At 39.5% G+C, this 27,520-nt stretch overlaps 1 protein-coding gene across 2 annotated transcripts; it reads right to left on the bottom strand.

The window, feature by feature from the left end:
* Nucleotides 1-824: 824 nt before the first annotated feature.
* Nucleotides 825-27,486, bottom strand: NUCB2 (nucleobindin 2). Of its 2 annotated transcripts, none has more exons than XM_042038480.1 (13): nt 27,343-27,486; nt 16,984-17,127; nt 16,263-16,370; nt 15,403-15,529; nt 12,890-12,993; nt 11,106-11,291; nt 10,367-10,457; nt 8,730-8,788; nt 7,474-7,566; nt 6,353-6,442; nt 5,634-5,804; nt 5,258-5,339; nt 825-3,598 (listed from the first exon to the last, which is right to left on the bottom strand). In XM_042038480.1, exons 2-13 carry the CDS (start codon nt 17,125-17,127, stop codon nt 3,486-3,488), a joined length of 1,368 nt encoding a protein of 455 aa, XP_041894414.1. In that variant the 5' UTR covers nt 27,343-27,486; the 3' UTR covers nt 825-3,485. The 2 variants fall into 2 exon arrangements, with proteins under 2 accessions (XP_041894414.1, XP_041894415.1); XM_042038481.1 differs by lacking the exon at nt 27,343-27,486 and adding an exon at nt 22,703-22,791.
* Between the last annotated feature and the right edge of the window lie 34 nt (nt 27,487-27,520).

The raw sequence follows: 27,520 nt of genomic DNA, 5'->3' as shown, positions 1-27,520 counted from the left end.
GGCATCACATCCTGTGGGTGTCAAGAGACATTTTGCCCCAGCCATTCTCACATCCTGAAGTGGCCAACACCTGGCCATGAATGCAAAATCTCTAGGCATAGAATGCAACCTATAGAAAGATGTTTTACTAAGCCTATAGGTGCTTCACCTTCTTTGGGATTTCTGTTTTGAATGTGAACACGTCAGGGAAGTGTCAGGTGGCGTTACAAGTTTGTAATGCTGTGGCACAGTAGGATTTTAATTGGTTTTGTACTTTTATGAAAATAGAAAATTGAGCATTTGAGTACCTAATTAGTGAATAGCTACCACAGTGAGGCAGCTGGTACCAGGGAAGAACACATGATCTCTTACATCTTGTTTTAAATTCACACCTTTCCAGAAAGCAAGAAGTGGAGGGCAAACAGGAAGGACTTCTAAGGCAAGGGCTTCAGGGTGACCTAACTGTGGCCTGTCACTACCTGAAGGGAGCCTGTGAGAAAGATGGAGAAACTTTTACAAGGACATGTAGTGACAGGACAAGGGGGGAATGACTTCAAACTAAAGAGGGCAGGTTTAGATTAGATATTAGGAAGAAATTCTGTACTGTGAGGGTGCTGAGGCACTGGCACAGGTTGCCCAGGGAAGCTGTGGATGCCCCATCCCTGGCAGTGTTCAAGGCCAGGTTGGATGGGGCTCTGAGCAACCTGCTCTCGTGACAGGTGTCCCAGCCCATGGCTGGGGGCTTGGAATGAGGTGATCTTTAAGGTCCTTTCCAATGCAGGCCACTCTGATTCTATGAATACAAACCCACTTCCAGCCCACCCACTAAAAATAAAACACTAAACTTCTGTCACTGTGCTGTTTAATCCAGTTAAAAACTAATCTATACAGAGTGGGGCTTTTTTTTTTTTTTTACATATATTGCACCAGAGATATGAATTTGTACAACATTAACCAAATTTTACCCCTTCATCCTCCTACCAAAATCACAGCCAAGTACAAAACCAAATCACTGCATCTTTGTGGTGGAGCTGGTGTCTGTATAAAGTTACAGTTTTGTTGTAATCACCTCCTAAATGAAGAGCAGAATACAGGTGTAAGCACTTGTGCCCATGATATTCCAGTCCCTTATTTCTCTGTGGTTATAGCTTTCTACTTCCCCAGTCACAACAATTTTCTACAAAACTCTGGATGTTTCCACGTAAATGGGATAAGGAGGCCAATCGCCAACAGCAGAGTCAGGACCTTACAATCTAATGTAAGAGGCTGCACCGAAACTGAAGCTTGAGCATTACATTACAAAGCCATCGTGACATTTGATGGCATTTGTGAGGAGGCAGAAGTAGCCTGAAGGAATGATTTGTATGGTAGAAATGCCTCCAAAGGTTCAGTCCTTGAATTTCTACAAACATCTGTGGCTGTATCACTTGTCCTCTGTAAACTTTCATGAGGGATGGGGAAAACACAGTAAGATTTCCCTTCACCTTTACCATGACTTGTGAATAATTCCCTCTTGGTTTCCCTCCTCACCCTGTTACCCATTATCAGGCTACAACCCCAAAGCCAGGGCTTGCCCAGAGAAACTTCATGTAGCTGAAACTATGTCTGGGCCTCTTTGCAAACAGATGAGGCTGTTGAAAGATATTTTAGTCTGCAGACAAAGACAAAATCAAACTGTTGTTAGAATTGCCTAGAAATGACAAAAAATGGAGCCACTGGTTTTGCAAACTACTTGCATAAAGAATGAAAAAAAAGGTAAAATAAGTCAAATTGAGTGGTATAAAGGAAGGAAATGCAACATGACAACTTACGGGATAAAACAGATAAGGGAACCTAATCTGTTCTGGCACTGAGTTCTGCTGCATTGTGTGGAGAACACGAGTATGCCCAGGTCTGATGAAAGAAGCCTTGAGCATGGAAGGAATGTGCTTGGCTTCCATCAGTCAAAGTTCTTCAGAGTGAGAAATTTCCCAAATGTCAATACAAAATATTAGCAATTGCCTTCTGGTTGTTTTGAGTTTGCCTAAAATATTCAAGTCTTGTTCTGAAAGGAACATCTTTCTCTAACAGAGGCGTGCTTCTGTTTCTTTGCTCAAGCCCCAAAATACCTCTTTTAATGCCACTGTCAGCAGTTAGCCACAGAACAGGAAGGAAATGTAAAGGATGCTGGCAGAGGTGTGTATCTGTTCAAAGCCAGCATTATACAATCAGAACAATCCATGTTAAAAAAAACAAAACAAATGAAAAAAACAACCACGAAAACCCAAGCAAACAAGGAAATCCACACAGGGTTTACACTTCAGGATAGTTTCAGTTTGAAATGAATGAGAAGCAGGGACACTGGCACAACTTTTCAGCACTATAATAAAACTGACAAGAAAATCAACTTACTCTTGTAAAATCTTGGCTTGCAATACTAGGGACCTATCCTGGTTCAATACCAAAAAAATACAATCAAGTAGCACCCCTGATTTAGGACACTTCATAACCTTAGACCAACTGCTGAAAGACTCTGAAGAGTCAATAGTGAGACCCTTAACAAATCCCAAATTCATGTCTGAGAAGAGCTCTCTGAAGCACATGGTGCACTTTGAAAAATCTGGTTTTATTCTAGGAGGTAGGAGAATCTGCACAGAAAAAGACAATGAGTCTTGTTCTGTTTTGCACAATATTTCCATCAACATAAAAAGCTTACTTAATAACATGCAAAATTTTGAGATCAGCTGGCATCTGATGAAAGAAATGGGGACAAAATACTGTCCCAAGGGCCAGTTGAGCTTTCAACTGCTACACAGAATTAATCTCAACAAGGAGGACGGTTCAGATCAATACACAAGAAGTACAGCATTCCTTTTGAAGGCTTTCAGTGAAATTCTTAGATTTCTGTAAACATGAAAAATATTCACTGTTCCTCATAATTCTTTGCTGTGTTTAAATTTTAAAAAGTGCAAATTTTCTGTGATTGAGAAGTTTGTTTTTTATTTGGTCTCAAAGAAGAAAGGGTTTGGTAGTGCTGGAAATAGGCCTTTACCTATGGTCTTTGTTTCCCCCTCTTTTGCTTTTCAGCATTTCTGGAAAGAGTTCCTACATCAAACTAGACCTAACTGAACATTCAGGCCTGTTCCCTGCTTCCTCTCTGAGAAGATTCTGATTCATGCCTAAACACAGAATGGCAGACATCTCCTCCCTCTTTGTCAGGGGAGAGTTCAACAGCTCAGTCCCCTGGCCATCAAAGTTTTTAATATTAATGGTTTCCTTAATTTCCTCCTCTATTACAGCCTCTACATGATCCCCTTGTGTTTCTAACTGATGCACTGGAGAGAAAATTCTTTTAACTTACAAATCAAATCTGACTGATATTTCACCTCTAACAGTCCCGATGATTTTACAGTCTGAGGGAGAAAGAGGAGAGTTCATGTTTCACTCTGATTTCCTGTCCCCCCCACCCCTCCCAGCCCTTCCCCACCCCAAATAATAAAGATGCTATAAAGTTGAGGCACAAGTGGTTAAGGGTGAACTTGATCAGTTCTGACAGCTGGTTCTTGGACATGTCCTGGTGGTAAAGGCTGATCACCTCCCACTGGGTGTTTTGGTGTGTCTCCAGCTTTGGGTTCACCAGCTGTAAAACAAGAAGAGAACCATTTGTAACTTCTTAGTAAACTGGTCCCAAATGTGAACATTCTCTAAATGAAAGTTTCTAGCATAGGGACACTCAAACAAAACCTTCTATTTTCTGAACCAAGAGCTTTCTGTGTGCGTAACAATGAAATTGGATTGAGATTACCCAATAGACTGCACTATTAGTCAGTGGTACCTCTCAGATTACAAGTTGTTTCTGCTTTTAAGTGAAATATTCTCACGTAACACATTGTTTTTTCTGAAATATACCATGTTTTTATGAGACCTTTAATCCCAATATGGGAAGCTTGAAAAAGAAGTAACAACCTGCTCCTGTATGTTACTCCTCACTGCATCAGTAGTTGCAATGTTCTCCCTTTGCCAAGTTTGAGTAATATTAATTTTCATAGTTCACATAGTAGCTCCAGTGGCCTCTATATTTAAAATAGTGTCTGCTTGGATATTCTTGATTCAGTGAATGAGTAGTGACTAGTTCTGGCTAGTATAATGAATTCTTATGACACTTGATTAAATGACTTTGCGGAAAGATTTTACATAAAATAATACATGTGTTAAGAACAGTATCTGCCACAACATTTCCAGTATCAAAAGATGTATCATATGCAATTACCCATAATGGTTTTACTGAAGGTGAGGGGAATTTAGGCTCTTGGAATGCAGGACCATAAAATGAAGTTACCCACAGGCAGTTTCAAAGCAAATAGAAGACAGAATTAAATTGGTTCTGAAATCTCATAATTTCCCTTCACAGAACTGAGTGGGCAGAATTTCAGGGTACCCAACAAAGTAAGATGTAATCACTGAACACAGCTCCTGCAGTTTGAAACCCCACTGTTGGCCCTGCAGGAGCAGTGAAGAGCTCCTAGTGTTCAAAAGGCTGCCTGGATAGATCTGAAGCTCATATTTGAGATCAATGTCAGGAAGTTCTTGAGCTTTGCTGATCATGTCAGCACATGAACATGGAAGCCAATAAAGCCAGCATGGTTTCAACCTTTCTAGAGAGGAAGAAAAAGTTAATTTAGGATGCATGGGGCAGCAGAGCCCCTTTAAAGCACAAAGGAAACCTGGGCAATCTGCTGTGGATAAGAAGTGCTAACACATACCTGACTGTTTTGCCACCACCACTGATCAAGTGCAGTGATTTATTATGTCACTCCCTTCTCCTGAGGGTGTTGAAGCACTGGTCATCCATACTGCCCAAGACTAACTTGTGTCATGCTGCATCCAGTTGCTGGTAAATTGGCCACTGAGGATTTTAAACGCTTTGATTTGTTCTGCAGCCTGAGACTGCAGTGCAGCCATAGATCCTGGGACAGACCTGGTCTTTTCTATGTCCCTGTTCTTCTCTGGATGCTCAGAAATCCTGGATACCCTAGATCTCAGTAGTGTAGACTGAGAGGTACAACACAATCCTTCTCTGCCCCTTTGATGCCTTGTGTTAGGACTCTGGTTTCTTACTATGGACTTTAAAGGTGAGATTTCAGGAGTACTTAGAGTTACATACTTAAAGACAGACCTCTCTCCAGAGGTCATTAAAGCTGCATTAAGTTAATAGTTTTAACAGAAAATATGGAGGTAATGACTTTTACATTGCAGAACTTATTTTAAAGTTTGTGTATCTACACAGAAGGACACGTACGGGGTTGGATTTTCAGTTCTCCACCTGGTCCTGCAGGAGGATTTCCCTGCTGTAGTTTCTTTTGTTCCATCTGTTTTACAACCTGGTGAAAAACAAAATACAGCAGTTGAAAAACTTGAATTTGTCAGCTTTATCTGATGTGACATAAATGGGTACACCTAAACCAAACCTTGCAGTTATGTAAGGTCTTTCTTAGTGGGTGTACTGCTGAGTTGCTTTAATTCTGAACAGCTGTGATACCATTAGTTTAGAATTCAGCTGGGACTCATATGAAAAATCAAGGTAAATCTCCAGAGCTGGGGATTGTCAAGAGCCATTACACATATAAGGACAGAGAAAAGGTGAAAACAAATATATTCTGTCCTCATACATGTACCTGCTGAAGCTCTTGTTTCTGAGCCTGAAGCTGATCGTGCTGCCTCTGTAGCTCTTCCTTCTGTTTCTGAAGTTCTTCTGCCTTCTTTCTAAGTTCATCTTCCTGCTGGGAAATGTGGTTTTCAAATTCCTTCAGCTCATCCTCAGTGAAGAGCTGCTGCTGATCTAGTGTCTGCAAGAAAATACATACAAGTGTGAATACGTAGCCAGGAAAGCATGTGTGCTTTTTATTATTGTCTTACTGAAATTCTTGCACAGTTCACTAAAAAAACCTCAGAACAAAATACCAAGACATGACACCGTGTACACTCAATGAAAACAGCAAAACAGTAATTTCTCAGCTATTTTCTCAACAAAGCTCTACTACAGATTTAGACACATGAGAAAAATATCCTCTTTCTTCCAGCTGAGCTCTTATCTTCCCTTTGAAGCGATTCATAAACAAAATGTCCATTTCCATTTGAAAAGCACGTGTGAAAAGCTCTTCCTGAATCCCCGGGGTGGCGCCAGACCTTTTCTGTTTGTGTGAGGCCCGTGGAGTTCACATCTGCATCCCATCAGGCTGCCGCAGCTCAACGCTGCGTTCAGCTGAGGGGCTTAACGACACACATACCACAGCAGAGCTGGAAAAAACCAAAGGTCACAGGCATGCCGTTTGGCTTCCTGGTCCAAGTGCTGGTAATGGTGCTGTGTGTTGTACTTGGAACACATTTTCATTACCTCCCAGCTATCTGGCTCCAGAAATTCCTTTTTCTCTGTAGCTCGCAGGAACTCTTCCAAAGTCACTAGCCGGTCCTTGTTGATGTCAACCTATTTGAGGCAAAAAGTTAAGCTCAGTCTAAAGAACAGGTTTTGGTGGAGCTAATGTTTTAATTTCATCAATCCAGTATCTTCAAATATAACCATTTAGAATTTTTTTAATGTCCCATTTTCAAGGGAGTGCCCACAACATTTTCTGAAAACTTCTCTCACAAGCTTATGTAGCTTAACAAAAATTGAACCAAAAAGTAAATCCTGACATTTCACTTCAAAATTCATTGGCTTTATTGGAAACACTTGTGCTCACAGTCCCAAAACTAATAGTGGAAAGCACAATTTTTTTTTTTGAGAAAAATGTTTTGTAGCTTTCTGGTAACTACTCTGACTCACAGTTACAAAATTATCTCCACTGTTGGAGGGGGAGGTTTTGAAAAACAGAAATCCCACCCAACTGAATTGTGTCAGAATCCTTTGAGGGGAAGGGAGGAAATGCTTCCCTTTATGACTAATAGATGACCAGGCTTGCTCTGTTCCTCAAGTTTAAGGAATACAGTTGAATACAGAAATATTATGGGTGGAAAACACAGTGATTCAAAACACCCCTTTTCCATTCCTGTGTCTCCTGAGCTGAAAGCCCATCAGACCCAGTGAAGGTATTCACTGTCACAGGTGATACCTTGAGCTCTGAGCCCCCTTTTAAAGGGACAAAGGTGAGCTATAGGAAAGAAGACATTGCTCTACTCCCTCTTCTCACACCTAAATCTTACCCATTTTCCAAGTGCCAAAGCACATTTAGAATCTTCCTTGTTTGACACACAATTCACAAGGAATTTCTGTTGGATCTCAGAATCTGCAAACAACCATGGCTACAGCACAATTCCTTCTCTGGAACACTTTAAATAAAAACTAGTCAGCAGGCATTACATCAGAACACAGGGAAAGGGCTTGAGCATTGTAACTTTACATGAATCCCAGCACAAGCAGCATTCAGTGTGACAGGCCCTCCCCTTCTGCTGCACTTGGACAACACTTCATGTTAGGAGAACTGTATTTTTTGAACACAAAAGGGAATCAGCCCCTACCTCATTCATTACATGTTCTCTCATTCTCAGCCTTTCTTCTTCCATTTCAACCATGTCATCCTCTTCATTCTTGGGATCATAAACTTTTTCTAACTGGAATTTAAAATTAGTACATGTTAGTTTGAAGAAAAGACTGCTCATTCAAATGGCAGAGCACATCTGGAAAAGCAGTCTGAGATGTTGCTCTTGTGTGTGCAGTTTTCCTCTTTCAGCACAGTATTTAAGCAACAACTGCGCCTTTCTTTCCTAAGAATGAATTTTTCAGTTAATCCATGTGGTCTGTTACAATTCAGTGCTGTGGATGTTACAGTAAAGTTGACCTCAGTGTGCACTGTCTGATCCTACATTTGATTCAAAGCAGGCAGAGGTTCCACGTGGTTTCTGGAATAGGAGAGAGTGGCTTTTTCACCAGGGCATGCAGCTGACCCCATAAGCACTCAGGGTATCACAAGACAAATTCAGTGCCAAATTTAATGGTTCACTTCTCTTCTTGCACAATGTCTTTCTGGAGAGTTCATGCTTATTTGCTTCTACTTGGCTTTCTCAGGCATTGAGCTTCACTTGCCCAGCTACAGCTAATTTTAAGGCCCTGGGCTGTTAAGTTTTTACACTACAAAACTATAAAACAGTGAGACATCTGTCAAAAAAGACTGCACTACACCTTCACTGTAGTGAAGGGGATTATGGCAAATTATTGTACCACAGTTGAATTTTCAGACAACAAACCAAGGCTTCAAGAAACTAAGAGCCTGCCTACTTTATCAGATGCACATGTGCTTCAAACTAGCCAGACACAAAACATAGGAATTTTCTGTAGCCCCTTCCACAGTGCTGTCCCTGAGCCAAGTCACACAAGTATGACCTTTTTTCTCATAACACTTGTTGATAAACACTGAATGAGCACAGGTGCCCAGCTTCAGAACCTCAAAGCCTCTACCAGGCTACAGCTAGGGAGAGCAAGAGAGCAGTTCTCTACACTGCAATTTATACAGGTAATACCTATCCTGCAGATTAGTTATAGAATCTCCAGCAAGCCTGGGGCAGAGAAATACATGAGCACTGATATCTGACTCTTATCCTTCAACTACTTTATTTTGCCAGCTGATAGGTTTTATACTTTTGTAGAAATATTAAGGATGCACAAAACTTGGCATGAATACTCTATTTTGTAGTCCAAAGCCTCCAAATATACTTGGGAAAAAGAGACATCCCCGTAACCTTTTACTGAAAGAAGCTTCTGAATATTTTTTTTTTACCTCTTTGGTAAACAGAGCTTCTAATTCTTGCTCATCCAGGAAACCATCATTATTGACATCTACAAAAAAGTTTTAAAAAGACAAGCTGAGTACATATGGGAAGTGATACAGGTAAATAGATGTTAAGAGAGTTAAGTAAAGATCAGTGTACACATCTCATTTAACAGGAAGTTGGTTACATTGGTTGTTTCTTCTGTTTAGGTGTTTATCAGGCATTGGCTGGAGTCTATTACCATTTTTGGTTGATTGGACAGATCCAGAGCAATCCCTCTACTACTCAGATTAGCAAACTGAAATAGGTCACCACAGGATTGCGCAGACTGCAACTGCCAAAAAATATTGCTGAGAACAAGTTGTCCCCATTTAACCACTAAATTTGTAAATAGACTCAGGAGCAACAAGATTCTGCAGGAAAACTTTAACTGACAATACGACTCTCAAAAAAAATTAAATAATTACATGACAGTCTATATAAACATGCAGCACTTGAGGTAAGTCTAAGATGACTTTACATGACAAATGCAGAGAGGAGAATATTTGGTAATTAATAATCCATCTTTTAGTCTACATTGTGCTCTGAATACTGTTACACTACCTCTGAAATGGAAAGAGAATGTCTACTTCAATTTGTTAGCCAGTATTTTTGTGTAATTGCTACAAAGTTTCCTATATACTAAGCTCTAAGGCAACAGGTGATTTCAGCTGTTTCTGTTTTGGTAGGTTTTGCACAAACAAGCTACCAAAAACTTTCAGAAAGCTATCTTTCAAAATCTCTTTCTAGAAAGAAGAGGTAAGATTTAGTAACTATGATGATCTTCAAGGTCCCTTTCAACCCAAACCCTTCTATGATTCTGTAATACATACTTATTATATTTTAATAAACTGAGATAAAAGTTCGGACTCAAACTAGAATATTTTTCTGCATCTAAATCATCATCTTTGAGATTAGTCCAGTTCTGTGTACTGCTCAACCCTTTGCAGCCTAGTGCCAGGCAGGATCTACTTAGGGGTACTTTGTGATGAAGCATTTAACAATATCAGAACAGAAGGTTACATGGTGACATAACCACATGTGAAGCAAGATGTTCATTGAGAAGCATCCGTATCTCTGCTACTGCTACTACTTATTGTTCCTAGCTGCCCATTCCTCAGAGATCTAGAAGCAGGATTAGAGGGTTCTTATTTTATCAAGGGAAGCTTGCAGCTTGAAGAGGCTTGGCCCTTCTATGACCATTCCAAAGATTAGGAGTGTCTGGTACTCGCCTGCAGAGATGATGAGAAAGCAGGTTTTGCCCCTGCACAAACCTCTGAGGATTTATTCCCAGTACATACTGTGTAAGCAAAGTTATCGATATGGACAGCCCTCTAAGCACCCATACTTCCCTAAGGAATCACTACTGGTTTTTGCCTGTATGATTTTAGGAGTAGTTAAACAAAACTCTGAAAGTTTTTAAATTCCATTTAAAACATTGCACAAAAGTTACAAACAGTGACAAATATTTTCTCCTCTGTATTATTCAGATTCATCGAAGTTGCTTGAAGTGAAAGACTTCATCCTAACATATGACAAACTTGTCCTCAGCAGAATGTAACAAAGTCACTTCACTTGTTCATTAGATTAAAACTAAACCTCTTACCGTGCAATTTGAAAAATGTTTTGGGGTCAAATTCATTAGGATCTAGTCCATCTGCTTCTTCCCACACCTCTTTCAGTTGATCTTTGCTTCCCTATAGATTGGTTACAAAGAAAAACTATTCAAAAGACAATTTAGTGTAATTTCCCTGCATTACCTTTGTATTATGGTTTCTCTGAAAGGCTTTCTTTATTTGCTGATTAGTCATGTGGCAAATGGAATCAGTGGCATTTTCTTTCATTCCTTTTTGGTCAGGTCTAATACTTTCATCAGACAGAAAGGTCCAGGGAAAGAGGGAGTGTAAAGGAAATGCATATTCTGTGGAAAGGAGCACCTGTAATAATCAGTCATGGCCACACAGCCCCAGCCAGAAACAGCTGAGGGAAGCTGAATTATTTTGCCTTTCCTAGAGCAAATGGTACTGTGATGCAGCTCCTTGCAGGCCAGGCATACCATGAAGGCATCCCTACAGTTTTGAACACTGTCGTGGCTTCTTCCTCATGAGTTTCAGTGTCTTTGTTAGTAAGAGTTCTGGCAGCAAATAGCACACCTGCACAAAAAGAATGGGGTTTGTACAGTGGGGTTTGTAATGCTCTCAGCATTGTGCCCACTCTCTGCTCCCATGTCAGTGAGAGGAGGCAAGTGATGAGAACAAACAAAACACACCCTTCTGTGTATTAGCTTTTTCTCTCTGGAAAGGAGAGCTTGAACTCAGGCACATAAGAACAGGCTGTGGCCTTACAGGATGGTGAACTTTAGGGTGATCTCCATGTTTTTTCTTCATCTCCTCAAATTTGGATTCTTCTCGTTTCCTCTTTTCTTCATCCAGTGTTTTTAAATACTCTCTCCTCTCATGTTCTTTCATCATCTCATATTTCTTAAACTCCTCATGGCGAGTCTTATCATAGTTTTCCAGGTCACTTGTAGCCTAAAAATACAGATATATGCAGACGTATGATTACGTGACAGATCTGACATTAAAAACCCTGGACTGTTCAGATCTGTGGGCAAGGCTGGCCCTTTTGCCATTCAGGGCAGACTGGCTGGGGGTTCCTTTCACATGACAGTGATGCAGAAACATCTCTCCTCCCTTTGTAATTTTCACGGAAATTAAATTGTAAGGGTTCATCTGCTGGACAGTTTTTGCAATAACACAGTGCTGTGAGAAGCCATCAAGGTGTCCTTTCTCATCAGTGAGTAATAAATGAACTCAAGTTATCAAGTCCTACACTAATGGTACCATTAACTCCTTGATCATTTCAGAATAAGAACATTTGTAGCTTATCCTACAGTTTAATGACAAAAGTGCCTTCATTAATAATGGGACTTAGTTTGCAGCAGCTTAATACAGATTAAAAAAACCCCCAAACAATTAAATGGAGAGAAAGGGTATGAGAGAAGAATTTCTGACAAACTCTTATATAAAGATGTGTTATTTTCATACAGGCTAAGGTATTAAAGGATGTTTTGGTAGTGCTTTACAAAGGAACATGTTTACACCTGATACTGTCCCTCCATTATTCACATTTTACTTTTCAGATTCACTGTATGTTTTAAAAAACAATTCCAAAGCTAAGATCCCCTTAAGTACCCATTAGACCCTGTCAGTATTTTGGCTGAGAAGTGAGAAGACAAAAATAAAATATATAATAAAAAAGAACTGGCCTTTTAAGGATATGCTTCTCCAAGCCAACCAGAATTTTCCCAGAAATGATGTTCAGAATGTTTGGAAAAATTACAATATCTCTATAAAAAATAATTTTACAGAAAACGGACATAAAATCTTCCAAGGGTAAAAAATTTGCACAAAAATTATAGAAATCTTGAAATATACCTTATCTTTCATTTATTTTGTAAGTATAGAAACTGTCAAAATTTCATCAGACATGCAGTGCTCTCTAAAGCATAGCTGAGATGAAAATCATTTTTCCCTTTGGGAAGTGTATTTTTCTCTAGCTATACCATGCTTAGCTTAACTGCACCCCCTGAAAAACCCCCCACACCTGTGACAGATACTGAATCTGCTGAACAGACTCTGAATGCCATGCCCAATATAAGCAATTTCTAATATTGCTATCTGAAATTCTACTCTGCTGTGGTTTTGCAGCTTGATGTATATATAATAGATCCTAAAATTCATATGGCTTGGTTAGGGATGATTATTTACATCATTCTGTGAGACTCCAATAGGATGTAGAAACATAAATCAGAAAATACACCTGGGAAAATATACCTATCTCACCTGTATTTAATGTAAAGGCTCTCAGAAAGGTGTATTTTATTCCCAAAGTTGCTTGTACTGGCATATGAATGCAAGTCCTGTTAAGGTGACATCCCAAAACTTACGGACTCTTTTGCATCGTGCACACTGGCAACAGTTTTCAAGTGTGCATGCAGACAATTGACAAAAAGTGAAAGCTGCATGTCATTTATCTAATCTGGTATATAGGAAAGGACTGCGCTTTACCAGAGATAAAAAGCATAATAATTAAAACCCTCCCATAGTAGTTCATATCTGGAACTCACTGCTTTGATCAGCATATCCAAGTCTTTAGGTTCGAAGGTGTCAGGATTCTGATGGTTCAGGTGCTCAAACTGCTTAAGGAGAGCCTGATGGTCTATACCAGTGTCTGGAAGAACAGGTACACATGTAAACATTAAAGTAAGTTTGAAATCCAGCAAAAATGGAGCTTATGCCTTGTAAGTACCTGAGGTTCCCTGAGGACTGAGTAATTTGTTGGAGGAAACAACAGCAACAATTCTAAAGTTGCTTTTCCTGAAGGAGGTTGGCAAACTTGATGGCAATTTGCACTGCCTTCCTTCTGGTGGGTCAGTGCTGCATTGCACACAGTCATTTTACATGCACAGATTACAGCTTCTGTTTCAGCAAGAGCAACTATGATCAATTTGAGCTTTACAAACTAAAAATATTTTATTCTCTTTTATATAAATGAGATAGTTGAAACTATCAAAGCTAACAACTTCCATATTTTTCCCACATGGGGAGAAGTCCAACTCTTCTACTGCCCAGGACATTTTGCAAATGACACACATCTGGCCAAAGATTGATGTACAATATAGTGTAAAATTGTATCAAATCAAATAAGCAAATATTCAAACTTCATTTGTGGAAAAAAGAGAAGTGCAAGACAGTGGAGAGTCAGGTCTTGTGTCTAAAAGCTGGAAACCTTTTCTCTTCCTTACCACAGGAGTGATACCCACCAACGTCAACACACAATGCACTAACAACTCAACCCATTTCTACCACAGGCTTTTCTAGCTGTTACCATGGTCTCTGAACATTAATGCTACATAATAAGATTCTCTTAAGAAGTGTATGCTTTGATATGTTAAGTACAACAACTGTGACAAGCTTCTACTAGATGGCTTAGCAAAGAATATTTCATTTGCTTAAAAAAATTAGAAAACACAATTTTAAACATAGTGTTCTTTCACAAACTATCTGCTTTACAATCAATGCTGTGTTTGTATTATCACAAAACAGCAAACACTGGCCAGGGCAGATTTCAACCATCATTCCTCCCTGGTGAGATCATAATTTCTGTTTACATATATGTGGCCTTTGTCTGTGTTTGAAACATTTTTAGAAGTGTAATAATAGACTTAAGAAAAACCAACAAAAAATACAAACCAAGCCCCCAAACCCATTTTCCTCCATTTCTTACATTTAGGGGAAAAGATTCATTCTACTTGACACTATTTACTTGCCACATTACTGTATGGTCTGAGACCCAACTCCTAACATTCTTCTGGCCTGTACTGATCAGTCAAGTAGGATCATGGTGAAAATGTTTAAAAACACATCTGGATTAGGACCGAATTTATGCAGAATATAATCTCAAACCTGGTTGTCTGGGGTTTTTTAAACCTGATCCAGATAAGAGGAAAGAAGGGGGGGGGGGGGGGAAGCTGTGCCTTTTTTTCCTTTTTGTAGATCAGACAGAAGACTAAGATACTAAGTGGTGTTATAGGGAAAACATTAAAAGAGCAAATAAAAGGAAATGAAACCACTCTGCCTGCCTGCTGCTGCTCTAGAATGCTCCCTGTGCATATTCCAAGATGCTGTCTAGGTGTGTAGATGCAGCTGTATTTTATAGGTAAGATAGCCATACTTGTACATAATGTGAAGGACTCATGGGCAAAGCTGACTATAAACTTTGCAAAATGCTTTCACAGCTTAGTATTTATCTGAATATTCTGAACTGCAATCATCAGTTCCCAAAAGTAAGATCTCACACCTACATGGTAGGATCTGAGCTGCTGGGGGAAATTGTTTTCCTAAAGCACATTCTGTTAGTTACTATTAATTTATGAAAGTAGAGAGGGGTAGAAGTGATCAGTCCATTGAACTTCAAAATACCTGGGTGTGTACACAGCTGTTTCATGTATCATTAGCTGCTGTCACCTAGCTGTGAATATCACCATGATGTCACTGGACTGCTTGTGTGCAACAGCAGCAACATCCCCATAAACACTTATTTGCACTTCTTCAGTCTATTTGCCACATCTAAATTTAGCTTAGCCTGCAAAACATATCCTCATTTTAGGAGTTTTTTAATTTGATACACTATGTATTCAATTCCTTGGGATCCCCCTTGAAAACATCTTTATAAGAATAAAATACTGACAAAAAAATTCATTTGCTACCCCCTAAGGATATTAAATACTGTGGCATGTTGTTTTCTTGAACACAGTCCTTCTGTGTTACTGGTTCTTTGTGAGTAATCTATGAATTGAATTGACAAAAGTAAGAGGTTGAAAATAAGAGGCAGAAGTATTTGAAAAATCCACAGAAAGAAAAAAGTTCCGTTATTTCTAGAACAGAGATGGCTTTTCTCTTCTCCCCAGTTTCCTATAAAGACAGGTCTGTAATGGCTCCAGACCAGCTCAGAAAGGACACTCACTCTCAGCTTAGTCATTATTGGTGACAACAAACAACGCATGACTGCTGCGACTTTGACATTTCTCTAACATAATTCCATCTGTTAAACTCACCTAGATAAATGCTGTATTCTTACCTTGAACAGAATCCATTTTAGCTTTAATTAACATTCTTAATCTTGCTACCTCTTGTCTTTTTAGTTCATCCAGCCGTGTTCTCACATGGTGGCTTACTAAATCAAGCTCTCTGCTTAGCTTTCCACTCTGTTAAAAAACAAAAAAAGTTATGTATAAACACTGATAGAAAGAAGCCTTTAGGATTCCCATTAGACATGAGCTGCAAGACAGCAGACTAATGGCAGTCTCTGGCAATACTGTAGCCCACACTGTAAGAATCTCAACATTTTTTAAAGAGCAGATTCAAAATTTTTATGCCTCTGGTTATGGAAGCAGAGAGGAATCCTAAAAGCTTTCAGAAAAGAGAATTTCTAAGTATCTTGCTCCTCCAAAGAACAAGACCATAACCTTGAAGGAGCAATGCCTAGTAACATTTGTGACAAATTTCTTGATCAAATATTCTCAACTGAGTTCAAAAGAACTGTGAGAAGAATACAAAGTGCCTCATCCCCTCGAGGAGGGCTATTAGACTTGAGGGAAGGTACAAGGCAGCAGCAGCCACCAATGTCTACTGCAAGAAGCTGGAAATGGAGAGTAATCTCCAAGGGTGATGCTAGATAGAGCACGGAAAGAAAAGAAGCCACAAGCTGCCAACAGCATCATGAGGGATTAAAGGAAACACAAAAGGGAGGATCTCCTCCTTAAGTCTGTCACTTTAGACTGTTTCCTACTTGTCCCCTCCTAAATTTCTAGCTCCTGAAGGGGCAATGTAGAACAGCCACCACCTAGAGCCAGGAGCCAAAGGAAGAAAGAATACAAAATATGTGGCTCATCACGATGGATTTAGTTAACATTAATTTAATTATTTTTTTGAACCTACCTTTATTTCCTCTATGTCAGCAGTCTGGAGTTTCTCCCTGAAATGCTTATCAGTTTCTAAGACATCTATTACTTGCCTGAGATATTCATCATAATAAAGTCCTGTATCCTTTAAAAAAAAAAAAAAAGGAAGTTGAGGAAAGAATATACTGACAAACAGTTAATTAGTTTTGCTTAAATACAGTTATAAAACTGACACTCTAATCTCAGCAACACAGGCACTGTGCTCTCTTACATATCTTTGTTTGTTCAGATTTGCATCATTGCCCTACAGCAATTTATGATTCATTTCTTTCAGCAACTGGCAAGGAAGAGGAGAAAAGTGATTAGGAACCCTCGTAATACACAAGCATCTGTCACGTTAATATAGTGTGTGGCTTTCTTAAAACAGTGCAATTCATTTGTTACTGTTCTATTTGAAACACTGAATTGGAATCAGTGATTAGAATTTCCTAAGGCACCACCCAATCACTTGAAATAAGTCTCTGTGGAACAGCATGCTCTTCCTGTTGTATGCTGGGAATTCCTTCCATGTGCCACCTCACCTTTAGCAGCTCATTGAAAAAAAATAAAGAGCAAACTTAAAGGGAATCTCCCCACAGTAGATGGCACACACTGTGAGAATACTGGGGAATACTAGTTTCCTTCTAAAGGAGTTTGCTATATCCAGATTACTAACAATTAGGATAAACACTCAATCAGATAAGTTTCTTTATACTTACTGGATTTTCTACCTTCTCTCCTTCTACATGGCCTTCTGCTTTGACTTTTGTCTTATCTATGTCTATAGGTACAGCTTCCAAGGCCATTAGGAGACATGTCATCAGCAAAAGACACTGTTGGGGCAGGACAGATAACCTCCTCATCTGAAATGAGACCAGGTCACAAAAATAAACATACATCATGTTAGCATACTGTACTAAGCAAAATTTTTTTACATTCCTACATAGATACCTGTAATAACCCACTTTCCTCACAACGTTCTGCCCTCAAGGAACACAAAAACCCAAAGAAGTAAATACAGCCTTAATTTTTAAAGGCCATTCTTAGGAAAACAGATTTCCTCAGATTGACTTCCACTTGTGTGCCAAACCTAAGTTGTAAATGGTGAGAGGTTTGTTTGTAATGTGTTGAGGTATTATCAATAGCAGATGGGAACATTTAGGATGTTCAAGACTCACATAACTAATACTGATATTCCTACTCAGATGATGTCTTTGCTGAATTCATTGGCAAACTCCTAAAGATCATTAGGGACATTGAATCAGATCTTAGCATAGTAATGCCAGTATTTTTTATGTTTCAAAACTGAAGTACTTTGCCTAATTTGGAGTCAAGATCCTCTCCAAAATTTATGTGCAGGAAGAATATTTTACAATCCGTGTTTTATCCATATTTCAGGCTGACAGAGATTCCTGAAAAATAGTGTTCACACTACCTGAAATGGTTGCTGAGGCTGGGGCTTTATTAAGCCAGTTTCCCCCATACTTTCTTTAGTGTCTTATATGGAGCTAACTCAAACATAATTTGATGAGCACTGAGGACTTTGAGTTCTTGACCTCTGTCTTCCCCTTTATCAAACTTAGTTGAAAATAATTCATTCAGAAACTGGTAAAATGGAATATAATTAGATAGAGTGAGTATAGGCAATCAAGCTAAAAAAAAGTAATGATGGTAATCCAGCATCTGACAGCCAAGTCAGGCTCTTGACACAATTTGTCCAGTTCAGACTGTGACACTCCACTGTCTATGGATATTTCATAAGAAGTTTGAGCAAACTCAATATTACACTGGTAATATAAATCACCTCCTAGAAGGTGAAAGTTGCCAGTCAAAGGCTGTATAAAATTAGCTTAGATGTGACAAAGAAAACGACATAACATTGAAGAAATGTGCAGTCAAATAAATCAAAAGTATACCTGCTACAAGGGGAATTTCTGTACCAGCGCTTTAGCAAGTCATGCGAGAAATTCTGTCAAAAGTATTTATGTCCACCAGCAACAAATCTCTTTTTAGGTGGAGGGATGAAAGGGACAAACTAATTATGGTGTCAGTGCCAGTTTTCCTGACTACATGATCTGGTACTTGACAGAGAAGCACTGCTTTTGCTTGGGTTAAGCTGCCCTTTACTATGGCAATAAATGTTGATAGCGGTACATACTTAATATTAAGCATTGTTGACACCCTTTATTACCCCTTATTCAACTGCTAGGAAAATAAAAGCACTCTTATAGCAAAAAAAAAAAAAAAAAGAAGCATTCCAGACATGTAGAGATGGTATTTCTTTTGTTGGGGATGAGGAAATAGCTGGAGATTAAAAGTATATCCACCTATCCATCTCTTGTTTTATATGTCAAAAGCTCAAGAATTACAATAATGTTCTAAAACTGTTTTTTCTTAATCACATCTTCAACAAAAGGAGCCTAAATGGATTATGCTCTGCAAATACCTGTTACTTTCATTTTTAAAGATAACTAACATCTGATCATTACCAGATGGGATAGCAGGAACTATTGTTGCTGCCACATTGAGCATTTGAAATTGAACGTCAGCATTACTGTCAGATTCACAAGATTCATAACCTTGCCTAGGTTATGCCCTTAAAACAAGCAAACAAACACAAAAAGAAACCAGACCCAGACTGATTTCTGGAACTGGCAAGGTAATTTCTATACCTCTACACAAACCTTTGGCTTGCAGGGACTTAAAGATCTGATGAGTGGAAGGGTTAGTTGTTCCCCACTGCTTTTAAAAATGCCAAAGTTCCTGTATGTTGGATGTTTTTAATTACAGAACATTGTTGTATAAATCCTGTGCCTAGCTTTGTAATTTCAACAGGATCTAATCACAGGAAATGATAATAACTAACAAATACTAGGTCTTCAAGTCTCCTAATCTTGATGAAGATGCCAAGACTCAGAGTAGTTCTTGGTACTACAGGTAAAGCAAAAACCCACCCTGCTCAAGTTCTTGCAGAGTATGACTGGGGCTGTCTAGTAATCTCTAAGTGAAAGGATGTAAACATGCATAAAGTCTAGGAAATGCATATGAAACAAAACTAATTAACCCCAAAATACTTATCAAGTATATAAAAATTATATATATACTCTCAGCATTTTTGGAAACATCTTTTAAAAGGTTATGTATGTGTGAAGTATTAATTTTTAAAAAGTGTAGCCTTCTGGTAATACTAAAAATCTGGAACCTGATAGATGGATATTTTTCCAACCAAAATATTTTCATATATACAAAATTATAGTAATAAAAGTAATTTAATATTATTAAACGCTGCTCTAGTTATGCAAGGTGTGTAAACAGTGTTTTAGAAAATCATTATGTGGCTATGAAATGAGCATGCTCAAGCCCAACAGGTGATGGCAGAGAAGCACAGAAAGCCAGGGACTCAGGTGCTTCCCACAGGTCTGCCATTGACTCATTCTTTGCCTATGGCAAGTACTAAAGCCCACACTTTCAACAATGACACCTAGTCTTTGATCCATTTTAACGACATAACTAATTTCTTTAAACTCCTGACCTACAACTTCTAGCAACATGAACAATTGTGGAGACAGGGATTGCCAGTTTAGGTGGAAGGGGGGGCACACTTAGATTTTTCAGACTTTTTCCTTTCTCCTGAGGAACGCTGCTACATAAAATGTCCATGCTAAGCTGAAACGACTGAGATATAAGTAACCATCTTGGTCTGCCAAACCCCATATGAGGGAGCACTAATCACCTCCAGATTTGGGATGGACAACTGGAGCTGTATCATCCTTATCTACCTCTGCAGCAGTCAGCAGAGCTTATCTATCAAAAGACCTAATCGAACTAGGTGCCATTGGCTCTGATCACTTTATGTGGAATTTGTGTTCACGGGCAATGGGGTTTTTTTTAACCTTTGTAATTACATGCTGTCATACATAATGGGAAAGACTGGATGATATTACAGTATGTTCTTCATATCTATTTGATGTAATAGGCTGCTCAGAAGACTTCACCAGGCAGTTTTGCTTCAGGTTGTATAGTGGGTGTTTTTAGTGTAGTTTTTTTATAAAACAAGCTAAAAACTTTACACATACCAGGAAGAATTAAAAGGAGTCCAAAATGGGTAAGTAAACAATATCTCTGTCATCACAGCTGACTTTGCAGACAACTATGCCTAACACAGCATTTCCCACAGTATTTTGAGGAACCCAATTGTGAAGTAACAAATAAATTAGAAATACATTAGAATAAAAAATAATTACCTAGTGAAGACAGAGTTACTGTATTTAGGTATCTACTAGTCCTAGACTATACTTACCAAAATTTCCTTACGAAAAGCAGGTGACTAAGACATGAGTCAACCTTCAGAGTGTGCCTGTCACACCTGACTCACTGAGCACCTTCTACTCTGATGTGTATCAGAAGAGAGAAACCAGGCCCATTGCAAAATCTAACATTAATCACCTGCCAGAAAAACTCAGCACAATTCTCAAATTCAGCAACTGTAGGGAAGCATGAGAAAAAGCTCTAGATGAGAGGAAAACTGGGCTTCCCCTTTTTGTTCCACCGAGCACTTTATTGTTAGGAATTCATTCCACTCCCAGCCCGCTACCAGCTGCTTTTAAGAGTTCTGGATTTTTGAAAACCCATTCCTGGATGCCCATCCCTTCTCAGGCATTTTGAGTGCATCCATGTGTCTGAACCAGGAATGTGGCTTTCTTCTGTACTAGAGCCACCAAGTGAACAATCAGAGAGGGTGCTGCAGAAGAGGAGCAGTGTCAGTTTGCTCACTGCCATCAGCAGTCCATAATGCACAGCAAACACCCTCCTACCCTGCCATGTGGCATATTATTATTACTATTCTTCCTACTTCTATAAACTGTAATAGAAATATAAACTGTTATAAATCTGCCCAGCTGACTACTTTCTCAAAGATAGATGGGGAGAGTTAATGTCACAATTGTCATCTGGAAATTGAGTGATTTTAGTCAGACATCCAAGATAGCCCATCTAGATGTAAAGGTAGCACAACTGTAACCTGCTGGTATCAGAAATCAATCTTATCTTTACAAGAGGGATAAACAAACATTCCCACTTGTAGGACATAAAGAAAACTAATCATAAATGTAGTGCTCTAGAACTGACAAATACTGTAGTTTATAAACAAAGCCAATATCTGAAGCTTTCAGGGAAAAGGAAAAATAACTTCTCAAAGTATTTCAAAAAACAGAGTGAGAGCCAAAAGAATGAGACAGTCAGCAGAAAACAGAGCCACCAATGTACTTGCATGAACAGAAAAATACAACTGGAAAAGAAAAGCACCAGGCTGCCTGCCAGCAATCTTGGTAATTTGTTAATCACAAACTCCTATCAATGTCAGTGAAACAGGATCGAACATCTGAATTATAAAGAGCTACAGGCTTTGAAAGGTAACTACAAATCTCTACTTCTAAAGTTTGTTTTAGCCACAGTAACACAAGCTGCTAAACACCTATTTTATACAGCTGCTAGGTGTTGTGATACAAACCCAAAAATTACATTTCATTAACGTAGTACCCCTTGCCCAGAAAACAGCATCGTGCAGGTACTGGCATCTCCATCACCTTCCCAGCAAAGCACAAATATTTTTAAAGAAGTAACAGCCAATGTCAAAGTTTCTAAAACTGAGATAGGCAAAAACCATCCAGTGATATCAGGATGCAGTGTCTGCACATGTAGAAGCTCAGTGGATGGCCATGATGCAAGACAGCACAACACTGTAAATGTCATATCGTACATTTGCACTTGCCAAAACCATGTGTACTGTGATGGGCAATGAAAACATAAATCTGGACTCACATAATACACAAATAAACCTACCTATTCATAAATTTCACATATGCCTGCTCTATCTGATATGGAAATAATTAAACCTGTGTGAGACACAGTACAGATGTGCAGGATAACAGCAATGTTCTCTACAGTCATGACCGTAACGTGACTTCCTATTTTTACGCTGTGCATCAGAAAAATGAACAATCTTCACAGGCAGTGCTGAATTACCAAAAAAACCAGGAAACAGATAAAATATATCTACTGATTTTTATTTTTCTAAGAATATTCTACTCTCAGTACTAGAATGAGATTTCAAGTATTCCCTCATCAGTCTGCTCCAGTCACCTAGCATCTTGAATCTGTTTTTACCTCTCTGAAACAGTGATGATGTACCTGTCCATATATCACAGTTTAAATAGAAAATATTTCATTCCATGGGCTTGTTCCAGTTCTTTAAAAATTATTTGCAAATCTATAAATTGATCCACTTACAGAATCCTAAAAAAAAAATACATTAAATGCTTGAAATGAGGCAGAAACAGATTATTCTTCTGCCATAATTCTGTGTTTGGAAACACCAGTGTTAGTTCCTCCCAGTTTTTTCAGGAGCACTTGCTGCACAGTCACCCTAAGCTATCATACCTTAAGCAATGATGAAAGTCCATGAATCAATAGCTAATGCATCTTCTTCACACTGTTTATCCAATGAGTTCATGAGGCATAAGCACAGCTGACATGTGGCAGCAATTCTGAGAAGCAAGTGGAGAAACCTGTTTGCACTCACTCTGTTACGGTAAACCTCTGGTTGTGGTGAGGGTGTCTCTTCACTTGGTCACCAGTCCCCCACACTGAGGTTGCTCCTTTAAGACATGAGCAGGAAATGACATGCAAAGGGAAATGGCTACAAGCTGCAAGAGTTTTCTCCTTACAAGTTAACGTTCATAACACAGAAACACCTGCACCCTTCCCTTCCCAAATGAAAACTGATCCTTTTAGAAGTTAATATGCAACCTATTAACTATTATAAGCCAGCTATTATTGCTATATAATTATATATATATAAAGTTTCATCATCCTTCAAGTATTTTTTTTCTCTTCTTTCAATGCTGTTCACTAACCCCATGATTCAGATGTTGGTTTTTTTTTTTCCTGGCCAATATCAAACATGTTTCACATTGGTCATGTTGTCCTAATCTTTTGTTAGAGCACATCCCACTCAGTTCTCTGCACCAGGAGACCTTCCTTATTTTTTTCAAGAAGCATTTTAATCTTGCATGTAAATAGTTCTATATTAAACAGTATTATTTAAGTACATAAAGGCAGCAGAATCCTTTTTTCTCATCCTGTTTACTTGACTTAAATTCTTTTGAGTTGTATTTGTTACATTTTCACTGCACTGGAGCTGCTTAATTCTCTTTACAACAAAAAGCTAGCTGCTGGAACAGCTGCTTTTTTCAGCTTCCCAGAAAAGATAGCATGCCTTGACTGTGCCTAGTACAACATTTGCTGAAAGAACCTCCTTTTAAAAAAAGCACTTCAGCTGTTTTATTAAATGAGTCATGCAATAGTAACACAAACTATGAATGCTCGAGTGGGAAAGAGCAATTTTATGTTCAAACCATATACGATATAGGATAATATAATGAAACAACACAACTCTGTCCAGAAAGAAATATGGCATAGAAGCAAATTGCGTGTCTGCTGCTACACGTGCTTAGCTCTGTCCTAAGTGAAGTCTGAAAACCTTTTTACTTCTTGTTGCAATGTTAATGGTTCATCATTTAAAAACCTGTGTGCACACACACAAATGCATATACGTATTTATAATACTACCTGCCTCCAAGGAATTTCCCTATCCTTGCTTCAAAAAAATAAATATCGCTGTCTACAAAGCTACCTTAGTAACTGAAGAATGTTGAAATATTAGGCTTGTTTTTCAAAGTGACTTGTTCAGTTTTATTAATTCTTTCCAACAAGGCTGGCTCACAAAAAGATTTATGAAGCTAACAGTCAAGCAAAAACTTGTACTGAATTCAATGTATACTTGCTAAAAATCTTATCAACTTCAAAAGCAAATTAAAAAAAAATATTACTGCTACAAATATAGCTTCCTGCACTCTAATTTCAGTTCCCACATAGAACATTATACAACAGTACACTTGGAGTCTCATAAATTCATTTTTCATAAATGCAAATAGCAATTTTGTCAGTGCTGACGTAAAAAGCAATCCCCAATGTGCTACTACATGTGAACAATGAATTAGCTCAAACTCTAAGTCAAATCAAAAAGTATTTCAATTATTCTAACAATATGCATTTTGCTCTAGTCAACAACAAGTGATGATGCCAAAGTAAGCCTTGAATGCCACAGAAGTCCAAGGTAAATTTTTCCCCCTTCAAAAAAAATACAGAATAGTTATCCAGAATAAATCTAGATCTAATGTTGTGGAGCCAGATTTAAAAATATTTAGGCACTTTATGATAGCTGCCTAAGGAGATTTATGTTCGCAGTTTGCTAATTCCCATTGATTTCTACTTGCTTAGAAACAAAAATACGCATCAACATCCCATTCTAGTTTTATAAAGAACAGCAGGAGAAATGCACTCATGAAGAGCCTACACTTCTCTTGAATTACCTATGACAAAAAATAATATTTACAACTGAATATGATTAAAATTGTTCTAATGAAATGCAGTTTCTTTTGCTCTTCCAACTGTCAAATCACACACAGTACGGAAGAGCCAAAACTATTGTAAGTAACATGAATTTGGACTCTGATTTAATTTGGTTTGGCATTAGCACCTGGCCATGACTTAATCTACATAAAAGCACACCCCTGTCCAAAAGGCTCGTGTCTGCTACGTATCTGACAGGAACTTCAGAGAAATCTCTTCTGCTTACTGAGCAATCAAATAACTGAGGGCACAATACCTCGCTAGATCAAATACCTCTGCACAGGAGTTCAAACCATAGGAAGCCCTGATAGCAGCTTTAAACTTAACAGTAAATGATTTTATCTTTCTTATGTAAAGCACATTTGTTTAGTCAGCACAGCTCTACAACTATTGCGTCAACGTTTCCACACCTCCAACACTTGAGTCAATATATTTTACATTTTTTATTACCTGCTCTCCTCTTTCATGACTGCAATTCCAGTTATGTCTGTATAATTGAGGGGAGGAGGGGGACAGTTTTTGACAAAAAATCTTTGATTTGGCTTATATGAACAGAAAGTTTACGCCAGCAGCACTACCAGTGCACAGCCAAGGTATGCAAACTGCACCTTAGCATTATTAAAATAAAATTATTTTTGTTGCTGTTGCTTGGTTTTATTTGCCCAATGGGGTTTTCTGAATATAATTTCAGACATCAAATAATGGTATCTCAGGGAGTGTTATAACAAACTTACATCAGATGCCTTTGCATCCAATTGCTAAATTAAGTTTTACGCAGAGCCGACAGGCAATATTAATCTGTAATTTCGTTTCCCCCTTTTCTTTGTTTATGTTAACTGTCTTGGTTAGAAGTGAATGAGATTCACATTGCTCTACATCAACACAATTTGTATAAACTTAAGTTATTCTTTTTTACATAACTATCTTTCTTATTCTGAAACAAAATACCGCTACCATCCTAGAGATTACAGTAAAGTAAGTAAAGTAAAAGGGAAGACAGATGATCACAGTTAGGAGGTACTGTATGTAACCAGGTTCGTAATCTGTGGCTGATGGTGGACAAGGCACTGTGACTGTACAAGATCATTGTGTAGTAAATTACAGTAAGAAACATAACAGGATCTTAAGTGCTCATAGAAACGTGGGCTTCTCCCATAAACTGTCTCTGAGTTTTAAGCGGAGGTCCATAAAGGTTACAACAAAATCTGGTTTCAAACTCTTTGAGTGGCTCCTATCCAGTCTTTACAGTAGGAATCTTCCCTGTGCTGCTGTATTTGGTCAAGAGGGACAGTCACTTCAGAATTCAGAGTAGAGTCGCACCAATATGGAGTTAGCTACAGGACTTCTCTTGACACTGAGAGAAAACAAAATGACAAAAAACCTCGAAACAAAACAAACACTGAACTTGACATAGGCACTTCACTGTTGATACTCTGATGGTCTCATGTTGAAACTACTGGATGTTATCCTTCCGTAGCAAATACTTGTAAGTCAAACAAAGGCTTTTTTCTCCTACAAGTTTACTAAATAGTGTTGCAAAATGCAAATTCTTTTGAAAGCCTTAGCCATGTTCATTTCCGCAAAAAATGTTACCTCTCTAGAGCCATATCTCAACCTTTTCTGCTTTTGGAATTATTTCTGAGTGCAGCAGCCAGCCTGGCACTGGAGTACTTTCCAGAGCCTCTCCATGGGTACTATAATAACAGCCTCTCCATGAGTACTATAATAACAGTATAGTAAGAAGTGGCCAGCTCTGGGGTCCCCAGCACAGGAAGGACAGCGATCTGCTGGAGTCAGTCCAGAGGAGGAGACCAAGTTGATTAGAGCCATGGAGCACCTCTCCTACAAGGAAAGGCTGAGAGAATTGGGATGGTTCAGCTTGGAAAAGAGAAGGCTTCAGGGTGACCTAACTGCAGCTTTTCACTACCTGAAGGCAGCCTCCAGGAAAGATGAAGAGAGACTATTTAAAAGAGCATGCAGTGATAGGACAGTGCTCAAGGCCAGGTTGGATGGGGCTCTGAGCAGCCTGGTCTAATGAAAGGTGTCCCTGTCCATGGCACGGGGTTGCAACTGGATGATCTTTAAGCTCCCTTCCAACCCAAACCGTTCTTTGACTCTAAAACAGTAACGCTGGAAAGGTGTCCCCTTTCGAGGGAAACCCGTCCAGTCTCCTGCCCAAGTTTTCCCTGCGGTTGTGCAATTACGAGCCACTCAACATTTCTGCCGCTGCAGCTGCCGCCGCTGCCAGCTCTGCCTTCGTTTCTGCTGGCGCTCTACAGCTCCCCGTCACCTGCCGCAGAGCCGCGGGCCGGCCGGGGGGACGGAGGGACGAATGGAGGGGATACGGGGACACGGACACACACGCCTGGAGCCGCCTTCCCGGCGGGCGCCAGGGCGCCCCGGGAAAACTTCAGCTGCGCCCCGCTCCCGCCCCGCACGCCCGGCAGCCCCGAGCCCCGCCATTCCACCGCCACCCCCGCGTTCCAGCCCGGTCGGCGGGAGGGTGCTCAGACCCCCGCGTCCCCCCGCGACCCTGACAGCGGCTGCCCCGCCGCCAGGCCTCCGCCCCGCGCCACCGACGGGGGCACTGGGACGGGCGGCGCTACCTTTGGGTCCCGCTGCGGCGGGAGAGGAGCCACTGCTTCTTAAGGGCGAGGTGCGTCCTGATCGCGGGGGCTCCGGCGGGCGCGCTGCGGCGGCGCTGCGGCTCGGACTCGGCTCGGCGCGGCTCGGTGCGACAGCCCCGCGGCGGCCCCGCGCCCGTTGCCATGGGCACAGCGCCCG

Source organism: Corvus kubaryi, unplaced genomic scaffold (assembly GCF_017639235.1).
Source record: "Corvus kubaryi isolate FWS band 111438036 unplaced genomic scaffold, C.kubaryi_AGA036_p1.0 37392, whole genome shotgun sequence".
In the NCBI taxonomy this organism is placed as follows: Eukaryota; Metazoa; Chordata; class Aves; order Passeriformes; family Corvidae; genus Corvus; species Corvus kubaryi.
Note: the sequence above shows the minus strand (reverse complement) of the source record. Positions and strands in the feature narration are given on the sequence as shown.

Excerpts from the sequence above, each read along its gene's own strand:
- NUCB2 (XM_042038480.1), bottom strand. The coding sequence starts at position 17,127 with ATGAGGAGGTTATCTGTCCTGCCCCAACAGTGTCTTTTGCTGATGACA. Across the intron at positions 12,994-15,402 it reads TAAAATGGATTCTGTTCAAG|ACACTGGTATAGACCATCAG; the intron begins GTAAGAATACAG and ends CTGTTCTTCCAG. Across the intron at positions 7,567-8,729 it reads AAGCTCTGTTTACCAAAGAG|TTAGAAAAAGTTTATGATCC; the intron begins GTAAAAAAAAAA and ends TTTAAATTCCAG.